General features: G+C 43.7%; 1 protein-coding gene across 1 annotated transcript; it reads right to left on the bottom strand.

The window, feature by feature from the left end:
* Nucleotides 1–716: 716 nt before the first annotated feature.
* agpat4 (1-acylglycerol-3-phosphate O-acyltransferase 4 (lysophosphatidic acid acyltransferase, delta)) lies at nucleotides 717–7,340 on the bottom strand. The gene is made up of 9 exons (XM_076018797.1): nucleotides 6,781–7,340; nucleotides 5,981–6,162; nucleotides 4,897–5,066; nucleotides 4,644–4,805; nucleotides 4,365–4,518; nucleotides 4,121–4,223; nucleotides 3,940–4,015; nucleotides 2,888–3,086; nucleotides 717–2,425 (listed from the first exon to the last, which is right to left on the bottom strand). The coding sequence occupies exons 2-9, from the start codon at nucleotides 6,156–6,158 to the stop codon at nucleotides 2,334–2,336; spliced, it is 1,134 nt and encodes a 377-aa protein (XP_075874912.1). The 5' UTR covers nucleotides 6,159–6,162; nucleotides 6,781–7,340; the 3' UTR covers nucleotides 717–2,333.
* Between the last annotated feature and the right edge of the window lie 8,826 nt (nucleotides 7,341–16,166).

Raw genomic sequence — 16,166 nt, forward strand, 5'->3', positions numbered from 1 at the left:
GAAGTGGAGAAGCGTCGTCCAACCAAACACTGACACACACACACACACACACACCATGACTTCTGGTCCTCTGCTGCTCGTACAGTGTTTGCTATGTACAAAAAAAATCTTAATAAATCAATTGTTTCTTTGTTTTTTTAAAAAAAAAACAAAAAAAAAAACAATACGTTTGTGGTCTTTTGCTCACCAAAGGTCTTCAACCTGTGTTTTCAGTTTGGTATTTCTCAATTGAGCTCTGCCCTCTGCTGAATATTCTTGGTATTGCTGTTTTGTTACATATCTACTACCGTGTACACCCACTGAAAATAGCACCATCACAAGTGGCCAATAAGAATCAACCAGTTGTACAGTCTGGCCAGGCAGGTGCAACTTGTCAAATGCAGGGCAGAGCTTAACCAGACGTACGAGGGTTGTTTCACGTTCTGCTAGATTCACTTCAGAGGGATGTTGATGTTGTTTTAGTAATTGGATATACTGTTAAAACGACTAAACAATACCCTTAAAATCCACAAGAGTCCTTTATATACAGCATGTGTATAGAACTAGGGTTACAGTAACGTTAGAATTATGCTGTAGGACTGTTGCAACTTCCCAACAGTTCACATCTGTGCTGTGTTGTGCTGTGTTAGTCATTCAACGGACTTAAAACCTGTCCAATAACTACACGTGAGACTATCCCCAAGGACACTGGATATATGAGGGGCGAGTCACAAATATTTGACAATTGATAGGACTTATAGGACCCGTGTTCCACCCGCTCACTCATGACTCACAGACGGAGATCAAGCGCCTACGTGCAAGTGCAATTATCTGGTGGTTTAGGTGCCGGGAGTTTAGCAAGAGCGAGAGACTGATGGTTGCACAAGAGCTGCGCAGTCGGGGACATGAAGCCAAGGGCCATCGCAGGATGCCACACATGAATTGGCCCCGCCCCCACTGAGTGCACCTACAGGTTTCAACCTCGAGTGTGCTCGGGCATAATCAGCGCGACACTCCATGACAAAGAGTAAAACTGAAAATGCAAATCAACTCAACTCAAGAAAGGGACTGAAAATGATTAACGGTGACATTTAAAAGTCCAGGCAAGGGCGCGTGAGTTGGATACGGTTTCGCGTTTGCCTTGTGCCACGCATGTAGCAATCAAAGTGGTTTTATGCAAGTAGGAATCTGGAATTTAAGTTATTCCGTTCACAGACTTCCTGTTTATCCAAATTGCTGTTTCTTCCTGCATGGGTGCAGCTTGATATGAAGCAGTCAAACCTCTGTGTCTATGAATGTGGACTTTGAGGTTGTGGTTCTCTAATCTTCAAAAACATAAAACAGAAATGGATTTACAGGCCCGTTTTATGGTGCTGCTATGAAGAACAACGATACTGCTATTTAAAATACAGCTGTAATATTGAAGGAAGTTTGCTCTTCATGCATTTACACAACTTCATTTATCCTATGCGCTAAAAAGTAGTTCCGCTTAACGGACCATGCTCTGATTGCGAGTGCATTATAATGTGGTCTGGATGGACACTACTGAAAAGCACCACTAGGGGTCATTTTAGTTTAGTTTCAGATTATCCCCCGAAAGCTTCCCCAAAATTTTAATCAAACTCATTTGCCTCTGACCCCTGTCAATGGAGGCTGTGCAGACTTGCACACTCAATTTTGAGCGTCACAAAGGGAATTGTACAAAAAAAAAGCAAAAGCATCCATTGACAGTGTTGACAATTAAATGGATAAAAGACACATTTTGTGAACTGTACCTTCAAAAAATACAATCTGGATTATGCAGAACATTTTGCTCTCAATGTGAAAATAATGAGTGTGTTCTAAATTTGGATGCTGCTGATGGGTGCAAAGGAAAACAGACATAAACAGCAACCATGACCTCTGACCTTCTGCTCCTCATGTAAGAAAACACTGTCAAATCACAATGTACTTCTTTAAAAGTATTATTTTTTTATTTTTTTTTACTTTCCTGGTTATAAAGCCATTATATTTTGCATAGCAATAAAAAATAGTATTATTTTTTATTTTTTTATTTTTTTAACATACTGGCTTTTTCATTCGAAGCCAGTCCGAAGCCAGTTCCAAATCATCGCTTCACTGCGTGCAAATCTTTTCGGAAATGAAGCACCATTCCAACCCATGTCGGAACTCTTTAGTTTCCAGGAGGAAGCAGCCTGCCACACACCAGCCTTGTGTTTGCTCATGTGCGCTCCCGTTGACCTGACGCCTTAAAAGCAGTTTAGTACTTGTAGGACCAGTTGTTCCTGCAGCGAATGGGCATAAAGCTGCCGGCTCATTGGCAAATGAGCTGCTCTGATTTGTCAAAAAGCCATTTAGTTGTTGCTCAGCGGAACCGCCTTACTCCCGTAGTTGGAGGCCTGTTTTATTTCAGTCTGGCCAATCATCCAGCGGACGCCGAGGGAAGCTGAAAGGCATTTGGGAAGAGGTGATTCAGAATATCATTAGGGCAAGACATTGTTGTTGATCCCGCAAGGGTCAGGATCTATGATGATGTTAAGTCGGCAATCTGTCGCCGCTAAGACCGCTTCATCCACGGCGGTGGTGGGATCAGAAGTCAACAGAGCTGCCGTTGAATAACATGCTTGGACAGAATTGATGGAATTCTATGTTACGTCAACTACATACTCAGAAGGGTGGGTTTGTCTAAGCTAAGCAAGACAATGTCTATGTGATCCTGTGGGCATGCTACCAGGAGTGATGAGACTTTTTTTTAGACTTTTTTTTTCCCTCAGGAAAGTAAGCACTTACATTAGAGTTGCCACATCTGCTGCTTAATGGGACATTTGGATAAAAAAAAAAAAGGATCTGATTAAATCGAGAAAAAGACTGAGACACCCATTTGGTGGCCTGAGCGAATGAAACCAACCTGCGATGCAGAGCACAACGGTGGCCAATATGGTGGTGACGGATCCAGACTGGATCAGCTGGACCAGGATCAGGCAGAGCGGGTACAGAAGCAGGCAGCTCCAGAAAAGCCAGTTGATCAGGGACCAGGGCCGGCGAGGAACGGTCACTACGGGGCCAGGGTACCGCCCCGTCTGGGCGTAGTGCTCCTGAAAGCCGTCCTGTTGACACAGTCAAGTCACACCTTAGGCGTCGTCCGCCGACAGTTACCGCAGCAGAGAGCGCCAGGGGCAAAAATGTCACCGCCGTGTGCAATGTTTAACGCGAGGCTGTTCACACAACCTGGGTGTCCTGGGGGCAGAATGGAGTAAAGCAGCTCAGGTAAAGCCAAATCAAACAGGAGATTTGGTTATAGAGCCCAGGGTCTCCAACAGGAACACGGCTGGAGGGAATCCCGCAAAGCTGCTTTGTGCTTCGGTGCTGTTGTTCAGGCCCTTTTTGGAGTTGGACCCGTTAGCAGGTCGCTCCACTTCAGAGCGATAGAGTTCTGGCATTGTTTTCACTGCTATTTAATATAACATAAGAAAGTCCCAAAGCCAACAAACGCTCAAAGTTCTGGAAATGAACCAATCGTGATGACATGTCTCAGTTTGTGACCACACCCCCAGCTAGCTGAGACTCCCAAGTAGTTGCCTTGTTTTATCTGCTATGTGGAAGGTGCTACATTGTATCAGTTGTTGCACTAAGCCAAACCCGAGCATTTTTGCACGAGGCTGAAAACAGGGCGAAACTTGCAGTTGGATTTTTTTTTTTTTTTTTTTATATATAAAAGTTGTTGTCTCGAGAGGCTGGAATGAAAAATAAAGATCTGAAAATAGATATAATGTGGGACGTCATGTGCAAAACATCAACCTCAGGGAGAAAATAACTTTAAGCTGTAATCTACATTATGATAAGTATTTATGGAAATAGCTGCTGTTGGAGCCCTCTGGGTGTTTTTCCAGCCACGCTGAGCAGCTCCCCGTGGGAAACAGCGTGAATCCCTCTCAAGACTCCCACTTTTAGCACCCTTACCTTCTCCTGGTAGAGCTTGTGGAGCCAGGCTGCGCACTCTGCCTCGTCCTCTGGGACCGACTCCAGAGGGATACGCCTGCCGGTGAAGAAGGCGGGAGTCAGATCTCTCCGATAAAAAAAAAAGAAAAGGGTGCAATCACACCACGAGATGAGATACGACACGGCAGGCGCGCCAGTTTACCTCACGTAGAGGTCGGCGTGATACTTTTTCCCGTACAGGATGTCGAGGAGGGACGGCAAGTCGTTGTTCCTGAAGTTGAGCGTGGAGTCGTAAACAGCTGCGGCTGCGCGAGGCGGGGGAAAGCCAAACACAGCCGTTAGCCGCGCAACTCTTTTGCTTTGCAAATGCGCGCGCGCGCTCACACATCCAGCCCGCCGTGTGTGTAATTTACTGGAAGCCACAGCGGAAAACTTTGGATACTCACCAGTTCCTCTGAGGCTCTGGGCCGTTAGCCAGAAGCCTTTGGTCCTGGGCAGAAGATGATACTTGAGTTTGGGCAAACCTTTGCTCTCGGCCACCTGCATGCTGACCTGGTGCTTCTTGGCCGTCATGCGGGTGCCTTCACAGAAAAGCAAGAACTGGGCCCCGGGAGGCCCAATGCTGATTATTGGGAGAGTCAGACCATCACACAGTGCACTTCTCAGAACCTGCAATGCTGCAGTCGCTCTGCTTTTGAATGACTTTCAAAGGTGTTCAGGCGCACCCAGAAGTTTTCAGGGTAGTCGTGCAGGTTCTGGAGAGCCTTCACCACCGTCTTTCGGTCCTCTTCCCACTTCCTCTTGCAGAAAACTATCTCCAGGAAGTACCACATCCAGCCAACTATGGGGACGTAACTCAGCTCCTTCTTGGCCAACACTTTGGAACTCTGGGGACGCACACGTGCAAGACGCGTTAAGAACCAGAAGCTGGCGACCGCGGCGAAGTCCTTTGGCGAAAGCGATGGGAGAGCTTCTTACCCCGAGAACGCCCAGCCTCTCGCAGTAGGTCCAGCCGCACAGGAAGTCAATTTCAAAGGTGTGGTTGAGGACCACGATGGCGTTCTCCTTCCCATACAGCGGGAAACTCTTAGGGTCCGTGTAGAGCGTGCATTCTGTGCCTGACCACCACTCCAGAACAGCTACCATCTCTTAAAACATCAGCACACAAAAAATAGGTTGAGTCGTTTTGCAAGCAGATAGATAGTTAGATAGATAGTTAGATAGATAGATAGATAGTTGCGAATCTATAATAGATCGTTTTTATTGTCATTGCACAAAATATACAACAAAACTATATCATTGAATCACATTTAAGTTAAATAAAATTAAATCGTACCATAGATATTTTTCATATTGATACTGACAATAATTCCACAGCATAAATGCAGAGTGAGCTAATCCGCTTATTTGTTAAGCAGTTAGGCACAAATACAAATACACAAAACGCTCATTTCACTTCTGGTGCAGTGCGTAAACACACAACTGGTTCGACCTGCATTCTTTTGGCAGAGTTAAAGGAAGCATATACCAGAACACGGTGGAAAAAACTGTTGAATCGACTGGCCGCTCTAAAGACGAGGTCGCAACCGGCAGCAGATTACACACCGGCCGCTTCACCATAATGCAAATGACACGTTCCAGCTCCTGCTTACATACCAAACTGCTGTAAACAATGTTTTTTTTGTGGTCATTACAAATCTCATATTCTACATGTTTTTGAGGCATCAAAAGCACTTTATCGATCTGCCAGTGTTTCTGCAGCAGATTTCTTTCTAACCGCGTATGTGCGTCAGCTGCAGCATCACTGTAAAAGCAAATCGCATCTTACAATTTGTGCAAAATTGACATAAGAAGACAGCACTGCTTTGCTTGTGTGTGTGTGCCAACTTTGATAGACACACACAGAAACGCCTGCGCTGTGTCACTGTAACCTGGGGGAATAAGTTTCAGTTCTCTAAACGTGGGCTCAGCTTCAAATTGTTTTTCATTTCATGTTTTCTCTCTTCCCTGTCAGTAAAGCACCGAGCATCAAAGTCGTGAATGTTGCCGCATTGCCACTTACGACTACTGACGCAGTAGCCCAGTCGGATGTTGATCTTGCGGGCCAGCCGCTTATCGAGCAGCCACAGGGGCAGTGTGCAGAGCTGCAGCAGGTTAACAATGAGGCCGCTGATCACGAAAACGTAGCAGATGAAGAGGTGGCACAGGAACTGGGACTTCAGCAGCTGCAGGAGGCCCATTTTCCTGGAAAACGGTTAGACAGCGTTAACGGTTGGACCACGAGCCTCAGCCCGGCAGAGTTCAGGCAACACGCATCGCCTCTCGTCTCTGATTGACGGAGCTGCATCGTGCGGTGGCGCCCACCGGCTGACAAAAAGACCCTCTGTCGACTGCTCTCATGTCATGCGTTTGAATGGGGCCCATTTAGCCGGACTGCTCACAGACGGCCAATCCGGTTTGCTTTGGGCAGGTCACGTGACTTTTCAACGTTTGGGAGTTTGGAATCCAAGATTCAAGGGTTTGATTGAATTATATCAGAATTAGTTCATAATTGAGAAAAGCAATCTATTAAGCAACGTTTTTAGTTTGGCTTTCACTCCAGGTCAGGCTGATTGAACAGAGGATTGGGCAACATTTCCTTGTTCTGTCACTTTCACTTTTCAGATATGTCAACAATAACTGCATGCATAAAACATAGGCCTACAAGTCTGGTGGGGGTAAAATACACAACAATACAGAGACAGCTGATGTTAGAAGAAAGCTGAAAGTTGATACAAGATGAAGCACCACTGATTGAGGGAGAAAAGTGGGTATTTCAAAGAGCACAGAGGAAAACGTGAAAACTAAACAGACGGCCGTTACCTGGATTAGACAGAAGTCCTTCCTCAGGCTCTTTCAACTTTCCAAGAGTGGCAAATAATGACCATTAAAAACAGCTCTCTGCAGTCCTCCCTCTATACGGCCATGCCTTTGGGAGCTCCTCAGCGTGTACTCACATCTTGGAACAACGTGATCACCTCTGAGCGAACTTCCCCACGGGTTCGAAGAGCCACACCCATGTTGAGACCACGCCTGAAACCGAGGATGGAGACCCGGCTTCCTGCTGCTTAAGACAGCCCGTGCCGTCAAAGACTAATGATAGATACGACGGACAAAATGCCTACGTCGACGTCATCGGTCGGTGTCGTTCAACCGCTGCACGGTTGCACTGTCACAGTCGATAGCCGGCAGTTCCATTCGAACTGAACACTTAAAAACTTGAAATACGGGCGGCTCGAGTTAAAACAGCCCTGCGGTTAATTAACGCGATACTTGGTCGAGGTATATATTTTAAGCGCAACTTTCGTCCTCAAAGGCGGAATCCTATCTATGGGCGTTGAAAATCTCAGCGCAGTGAGACCTCTTGTCATTTCAACCCACCTTGTTATATGTAGTAACAGGAAAGGCACGAAAGTGTCAGACCGGGAGTAGCATGCGCAGTGAAATCCAGGAAGTCCCGGCGGTTCAGTCAGCCCTTCTTCTCTTGCTACTCCACGGAGAGCAATAAAGGAAAACGCAGTGTGTGTCGCAGTCCACGCATTTTATTTTCTCGTGTGCTGTCACTTTGTCAAGAACTTTGGGAAAAAACGTCACAGTACTATTTGTTGCTTGGCAGCGCCATCTGCTGGCAAATCACCATACACATACAAAAACTGACACCAAAAAGTGCAACCCTCAAACTGTCTCTCTCTCTCTCTCTCTCTCTCTCTCTCTCCCCCCCCCCCCGTTTCCCCAAATTTTTCTAAATTTAGTGAGATTAATTGGAAAAATTGTGGAAAATATATGCATATCATTCCCCAGTAAAATCAGCTAATTTCTTGTTCTAACAAGTTAATGTAAAGGTTCCTTACTATATCCTTTTTTAAATATTTTCGAACTCAGATTGCACTGCATGGCAGCCTTGCTTGATAAACTATTTAATAAACAGTTTTCCACAAGTAGTAATGATGTTTGGATGCTCTCGGTGATTGAATTTCTGAGAAAACATTTCCCTCTTGCCATAAAGGTTTTTTACATGAGAACATAGCTTAAAACAAAACAAACACGCAAACAGACAAACCCCACAGACTATCCAGTGGTGAAAAACATTATTAAATACGATAGATTTGGAGAATTTTTTGATTTGCTGGCCCAGTAAGTAAATTAAAAATAATGGAACTCTTTCCCCCACTCTTTCTCATGTTCTTTTTTGTTTCAGTTGCACATGCAATGAGTATCTCTCTTTCAAAGAAAAAATACTATTTGTACGAAATACCCTGTTGCACCACATGACATTTGATTAATAATTTCTTTTTTTGACAACACAGTAACATTTGAGTTACTCACTACTTACTTACTCTTGAGGTGTTTCCAAATCGAAGCCCTGCGTATATTCAAATACCAAAGGCAGCATGAGTGCATCCAGAGTTTCCTACATTGTTTTGCTGGTTATTCTCATCCACGATTTAAATTAGCTTTTTTTTTTTTTTTTTTTTTTTTTTTCAACACTGATGTAAGATCAATCACTCTTCTATTTAGAGAGATGAGCTGGTAGTGATTTATTTATTTAGTTTTGAAAGGAGGTACATGCAAACCCCCCCACTAGATGTCATCATTGTACATTGTATGGATCGCCCTGTTCCCTGAACGTCCTCTGCAGCCTCTATCGCACCAAGTTTTCATTGCGTCTGTATTGATTTTTTTTTTCCCCCTTTGTAAATTTCAATTCTTTCATCCATGCTATTTTAGTAGCTATGAACACCAAAAGGGTGAGAAAGGATAAACAAGGGATGGAAATCCAAGCACGAGGAAGCTGCCGTGAAAGGAATTCATTTTTGCACAAGCACATTCAAGTAAGTGCGCTCTTCCTAGGACTCCTATCAACCCAAACACAAACCCTTATTGCAGCCCTACCCCTAAAGGTGAATTGAAAGGCAAACGCCTGTGGGTTGAAAGGCAAGTGGAAAGCACAAAGTCGTGAACAAAAATCTCTCTATGTTTCAAAAAAAAAAAAAAAAAAAATGTAATAGAGACATGGGGAGGAAAGGATATAGAGAGAAGACGGAGGGAAGGAAATGGATGAAAGCCTCAGGGAAGGAGTGTGTCGCTGGCCAAAGGAGGCGGATCGAGCAAACAGAATCGGTGTCGCCTGAAGAAGGCCAACGGAGACCTGAGTCTTGCGAGCTAGGGCCAATGCACTTAGTCTCATGGAATTTCTTGAGGGTAGAGTGACCTGGCCTTGACTGTGATAGATGGGCCATGCATTTCTATGTTTTTTTTTTTAAATCTCTATTTTACTCCCTTGTTGTGCTTCACAGTTATTTTGTGATTGTCCTGATTGTCTCACCTGGCCCCTTTTTAACTGACCCTGTTCCTCCCTGGCTATATTTATGACTGTGCGCTCCTCCTACTGGTGATTGTTTCTCAGATCAAATGTGCGCTACTGAAACTTGAGAAAGAGAGAAAAAATGCTGTTAATTTTTTTTTTTTTACAGCTTTCCACTTTTGATGAAGTCGAAATCGGCCTCCCAGTATCAAAATTCTGCTCGTTGTGTCAGATTTACGAGCTAAAGGTTAGGTCATGGGTGACCAAGCCAAACACATGGAGTGCGAGGTGACTCCAAGTGTTTGTGACACGGTTTCAAAATCTGAATTGATGTGTTTACTGCTTTAAAGCTTGCTAACCTCAGCCATTATTCAGTCACTGGACTGTGAGCCTTAGTGAAAAGGGGCAAGAAAGGCTTGAGTGGAAAACGCATATCACCGTGAAAACACACTTGGCATGTAAAGCTGAAAACACAAACTTTGAGAGCATGAGTGTTTCCCAGCCACAGTAGGCAGCCTGGAAAGAGAGGGGGGTCTCTTTCAAGTTGCACTGACTGGTCGGCGGAAAATTGCAGTTGATATGAAGTTACTGTTTTTGTTGTGAAGATGTGTTTAGAAGTTAGGGGGGAAACGTCTTACCGTGAGAAATTAATTTGTTTCCAATGGACGTCAACCCCAGTTGAAAGCAAAATATTTTACTGCTCGTCGCCCTTCTCCGGCCCTTCTTTGCTGTTCAGGCAATTAGATACCAGTGTCATGAGTCATGTCGTGAGTTTTGAGCACAGCTTTCGACATTTGTTGCATGACATGGCCATGCTCTTATTTATCGTCCACTGTTAAATCAGGCAGGGAGGATATAAAAGTAATTTAAAAAAGCTTCCCTGTGAGATCAAACCCAAAAATAAAAAGAGCAGCTGCAGCGAAGCTGGACTACATCTTCCTCTGACACGGGGGAGCGCTGGCCAGCTCCAAACTAAAACGTCTGTGTTCGTTTTAAAAACTTCTCTTTTGTCGCACCTACGAGGAGTGAAGCTTCTTGTATTTATTCGTTTTCTCAGAAAAAAACAAGCAGAAAAACGGAAAAAGATTCACTGACGCTCATTAGTCACCCCTTTGTGGTTGCTGCTGACATCGTAAAGCCAAGACTAAATCAGGTCGCGGAGAGCCAAAGCCAACAGTGTCGAGCCAGGAGGAACTACACATTTGGCTCGGCAACACAGGGGTGATTTGGACGAGTGCGCCGCAAAAAGAATGCACCAAGGATTAAGTAAAATCACAGCGCAATTGTGATTTATGAGCCATTTTGCGTCAACGGGCTGCGACTGGCTTTTCACCCCTCTTCCCCGAAACAAACAACCTTTCAATCAGCCAATCGCTGACTGCTTCTCTATCCTCCCTGCATGCTGGACCTTTCCTTTCTGAAACCATCCGACTTTCTTAAAGGTTGCACAATGATAATGACGGTGAAGGTTCATGTGTCCTGTGCATCTGTAGTCTGTTAACAATGATTGATGCAAAAGGGTAACGGTCCATTTGATTTGTTCATAATCCTGGTGGCCTGTGGGAAGGCGCTGTCTGAGTCCAAATCAGTAGTACTTGTTTCACCACCCGCAGTGACGATGACAGTTGTATCATCAGTGTATTTCATTATGATGTTGTTCTCGTGAGGCAACACAGTTGAGTTTAAAGAGGGCATAGAGAGCAGGGATGAATCACATTTGTAGTGAAGTTGTAGGGTGTCATTCTTCATTATGCCAACGCCCTACATTAGGTCAGGCACCTGATTTTGACAGATTGTGGTCTGCTTTTAAGGAAATCCAGCAGCTAATCACAGAGTCTGTAGTTCAGTGTTTGACTTTAGGATAAATGACAGTATTGAAGGTAGAACTGCAATAAATGTAAAGCTGAATGTCAGTCAGAACTGACCTCTCAAAAGTGATTGAGTTTCGAGTCACTGTGTAATGATTCAGAGAGATCACCGGGCTCCTTTTGGAGGCTGGGGTAACGGTGGTGATTTCAAGAGAGGTTTATGAGAGATAGATTGGAGACAGAGGTGAAAGCATCAGCCAATTCAACAGTGCAGTTTCTGAGAGCTTGATCTGTTTTTCTTTTTTAAATTCAGTCCAGCTGTCTTGTAGGGGTTAATTCTCCTCAGGAAGAGTCACGTCAGCTACTTTGTAAAGCTAATGGGCATTACACACTGTAGGATGAAATTCCGAGTAGAATTACATCTCTGCACCATAAGCAGGTTGCAGACATGCTGTGGAAGTCTTTGGAATTCTGAGGGAAGGAAAATAAACGGGACAGCTGCGCATCTAGTCTGACGAAAATCATTAAAGCAGACAGCACAGTCAGCGTTTTCTCTGTCTGGAGAGCTGTGGGCCTTGCATAAATCAGCGTGAACTTGTATGAGCTACAATTCACTCTGACTTTGCGGAGGCTTTAAGTAAGTTAAGCCCCAAAACATGATGGAGGATAACAATGTGAGGTGCATGATGTGCATCGGAACGGTATCAAATATAAGAATGTTCTCAGTCTTTGGATTTATTTTTTTTTCAAATTGTATGCACAAAACTCTGAAACACAGAGGAGGAGTTAATAACAGTTCAGACACGACGTGGGGCTTTCATTTGACAGAGCGGACATGTGCAGTGTGAGCCAGTAATGAGATCCCGATGTACGCTGTGTCTGTTCCTCCCTGGCTTTGACTCCTTCATGGTCGTCCATCACAAGTGGCGGTGGGCCCCACGACACATCCGACTGTCAGTGAAACACTGGGAAGTCTGCCGGAGACACCTGCTCTGCTGCTCCCCGAGGCCCCCTCGCCCACGGGCCAATAAAGTGCCTGTCCGGGTAAAGTTATTCGATCCAGTCCGGCCGCCAACGTGTAGAAAATTAAAAATCCGGCATGGTTGCGCAATTACGCGTCCTCCCTTTCAACTTTCACTCCCGTCTCCTTCTGACAGATGTCAGACTGGGAATTCGAATGCTCAGTCAGCAACAGAGTGATTCAACATGAGGTCATGTGCAGGAGCCAATTCGAAGCGGAACCGTGCGATTGTTCATTGTCTCTTCATTGTAATCAGTATCCTGAACCGATTACACTTTAGAGGAGCTGGTCATTCTGGTTTCGCTGCCAGGTGTTATAGTTGATTTGAAATTTGTTCTGTGTACTTATGAGAATATTTTGTATTTTATAGTTAAAATGCAGTAACTAGGCCAATATTTAAACAAAAATTCAAGACAAGGTTTGAATGCACCACAGACAAACAGATTACCGCAAATTACAATTCCAAGAAGACTGATCCTCTATCCTAATATAATTAAAGCACTCAAGTGTTCACTTTGTTCCTGAAGCACTTCCAAACTATTTGATGACTAGTTTATTATGAGACCATTCGTCCAAAATTAAAATCCATTCCTTGCCTCCGAACAAGGACTTTCCACTTTCCACACAGAGCGAGTCAGCCCCCACAGTTACTTCAGCATTTCAGACAAATGACTCATGTTATCTTTTACCAGTTTAGCCAGCCCCAAAAAGCAATCAAGTGTGTGTGCTTTCCCTCCCTACAAACAGCTCATAAAGATTATTCTAACCGTTTGGCAGAGAAAACTTTATCAAGAAAAAAAATGCACTTTTCACCTTTCAGTTTCCAACAACCCCAAAAATTTGGCCAAAAATAGAAGCTTCAGCGTGTGCCCGGCGTTCTGAAGTAGGGTAACTGGGACTGCACATTTGTTCCAGATACGCTACACAATGGCTGCTATTGATGGAGGCACAACCGTTGAGGTTGATTCCTCAAATGAAATGCATGGAGACATCATTAGGGATGATTCCTGAAGGTTTGGACACCTTCATCTTCTTAACCTGTTTAAGGAAGAGCAGACCACAGACTGTCTATCAGTTCTATTCTACAAGGCCATTCACTTTGAAGGAAGAACAAAGGCCAAAGAAAACATAGGACACATTGTTTTTGGTTTGCACAACAGTGCTCAAGATTTGTTGATGACAGTTGACCTGGAGAGGTAGGTGAAAGTTCCACCACACATCATCACCCAGTCTGATTTCATAGCTGACATTGTCTCGGCCTCGGATCTTGTCGGGGTTAGTCATGGCTTTTCAAGAGAGTATAAAGGAGCCAGTTGAGGGGGGCCGATGATGCACTTTGCATAAGGGCTACCAACTGAAGTAGAGCTGTAGGTATACCGCATGGAGGCAGGAGAGAGGGAGATTCCAGATGGCTCTGGCAGAATGGTGGAGTGCAGTGGTGGCAGTCAAATACCGCTCGGACATGGTCTGTCGTCTGATGTGCCTTTGTCATGTCGCCAAGATCAGGGTGTTGAAAATATCCAGTGACTCCAGGAATCAACACTGATGATGAGTCAATATTTGTGCGTCAGAAGATGTGTCCTGTTACCAATTCCAGTGAACTCTTAACTAATTTGCATTATTAGTAAACATTACTAAGTAACAATAAAAAGTAATGAACATCCAAGCCTGCTCTGTTTGTGATGTCTAAATTATATTATGTGTAATTTAACCAGAGACTCAACATTTACTTGTTGGTAAAGAATTATAGCATATTTTCAAGAATTATTGGAACTCCCTTTGCACGGAGAACGGAAAACCCAGACTGATTTTCCAGAGTTTCCGTGATGGGAAAATGGCCTAAAAATGGAAGGGGGGAAAGTGATTGGCTGATATCTTCAAACAGCCTGCCATGTGTATTTTCATGAGTGGCTGTTCCATTACAGCACAGCGCAACAAAGCTGAAAAACCCATCAGAGATGTAAAAGGATACCGTGTGATCACTTGTTTCCACTGGTGAAAAAAGGGAGGGGAGCTTGTAGCATTGTCGTCCCGCTCATAAAGAGCGGCACCGCCTTCACCCTTACTGCTGCTGCAGGGGTCCATAAGCCCCCGCCGCTGCGTGGACATCAACAAAAACCATCCTCAACATGTTTTTAAAGCAGATATAAATATTTTATTTTGGAGTGTATGAATGTATCATCAGGAATAAACATATCTTTAGCCATTTGCGTCAGTCGTTCTGGAGCTGGAACACCCAAGAACGTCACTGATCAGTCGGATAAAACTCGGTTAACCAGGCAGAGAGATCTGGGAATCGTTTGGATTTATTTCAAGTATCTTTGTAGCAAAAAATAAAATATGATTTGTTAAGCTCCTTGTTTAGCACTTTCAAAACAGGTTGTCAGATTTTTTACCGACCGCTAATGCAGGACACGTGACCTCAAGTCATCCAATCGGTGCGAGGGGTAACACTTAGTGTACATCACTGTGCATGGCCCTACCATTCTCTTTTTTTCACAACAAGTTGCTTCCTTGTCATTCATTTTGGTCTTCTTCTTGCAGCATGCAGTCGCTCGTTTCATTTTTTTTTTCACAACTAATGTTTTCGTGTGTCGTCTGAGATATGCTATGTTACTGTCAGTGAAGACAAATCTCCCTGCGGGACAATAAATCAAATCAATTCAAATCAAATCGAAAGGGCACTGATTGTTTATTAAGACCAGCAGAAAACACTTTCATTTGGAACTTCTCCAGATGGATGCTTACGATTTCAGAATTGCAATCCAGCATCCATGCAATTATTTTTTTCCCCCCACACATTTAACTGCGGAAGCTCAATTTTTAGTCAAAAGAGGAAAATTACGGGTTTCACTTAGACTCAAGTCTACAGTCCAAAGTCCGCTTTTTATTTATCAATGTGAAATGTGGTATCTTGGGTGAAAATCCAGCTCTGGTCACCAATACATTTTTTTTCCACTGTTTGTTTTGCGTCCCGGTAGCTAACCGCCTAATACACAATTTGACTGCACTGAATGTGACTTTCAGTCCAAGCTCTAACCTTTAAAACTAACCCAAACCACTGGATGAGCTCATTTTATATCATCTTCTCAACAGAATATTTTTGTCAACCACATGCATGCCAGTGTTTTGGGGATTCCTCGGCAGTGTGTGCTGACTCACTCATAGTTTTTCAGTGACACCGAGATACAGCGTGTTTTGTTTTTTTTCTGCTGTACCTGATTACAATTAAAAAGTCATTCATTTTGATCTGTTCTTACATTGTAAACTGCTTAATTTGTCCATTTGTGTGTCTTGGATCATTTCTGTACAAATTCCTCATTGCATCCAGATACTCCAGTTTCCTCACACAATCCAAAAACAAGCACATTCAGCTGACTTGCTACTCTAGATTTGGATTATTGTAGTTGTATTTAGCGAGACACAAATTCCTTTTTCACGCTTAAATCATTTCTGATATCCTTCTTTTACCCTTAATAAAGTGCTTTTGTGTAAAAAAAAAACAACAACAAAAAAACTAGTCATTGGAATTATTCTGTATTTAAATGCATTTACACAGATATAAATATACTGTCTTCATGTCCACAGGCATTTTTGTAACTTTAAGATCTGGAAACTCTGTCACTTCACATGCAAGCAGGTTAAAGTGGGTACTTTGGCTCCGTCCGCATGATTATATCGCACCATAAACCTTGACAGTCTCTCTTGGCGCTGAACGTGGCAGAGGACATGTCTGGTTTCTGTCTCATTTGTGAGTCTGCCAACAAGTTGCGCAAGGACCAGGATGTTAGTTTTTGAAATTCATCCGATTGCAGGACCATTGCACAAGCATCATACCGAAGGCCTCGTTTTTACTTTCTTTCATTTGTCATTTCTAAAAGGGTTCTATTGTTTTTTGGCACTGGCATGACCAGTCACTAAACCCTAAAACCACCAAACCATGTTCTGGCCTCTGGTCTCTTTACATGCAGACCTTCCTCATGTAAATACAATATCATTACCTAATAAAACCACAGGTTTGTATCGTCTTTGCATTTTGCTGCATTTGATGACAATTGATTACATACACACTACG

This window comes from Nelusetta ayraudi, unplaced genomic scaffold, assembly GCF_046127955.1.
Source record: "Nelusetta ayraudi isolate G7.1 ecotype Tasmania unplaced genomic scaffold, CSIRO-AGI_Nayr_v1 ptg000008l, whole genome shotgun sequence".
NCBI lineage: Eukaryota > Metazoa > Chordata > Actinopteri > Tetraodontiformes > Monacanthidae > Nelusetta > Nelusetta ayraudi.

What these genes read in the sequence shown, in the direction of transcription:
- agpat4 (XM_076018797.1), bottom strand. Translation starts at nt 6,158, where the DNA reads ATGGGCCTCCTGCAGCTGCTGAAGTCCCAGTTCCTGTGCCACCTCTTC. An exon ending in AGAGGCTGGGCGTTCTCGGG is followed by an intron (nt 4,806 to 4,896) that starts GTAAGAAGCTCT and finishes GTGCGTCCCCAG; the next exon opens with AGTTCCAAAGTGTTGGCCAA. An exon ending in ACTACCCTGAAAACTTCTGG is followed by an intron (nt 4,519 to 4,643) that starts GTGCGCCTGAAC and finishes CCCGGGGCCCAG; the next exon opens with TTCTTGCTTTTCTGTGAAGG.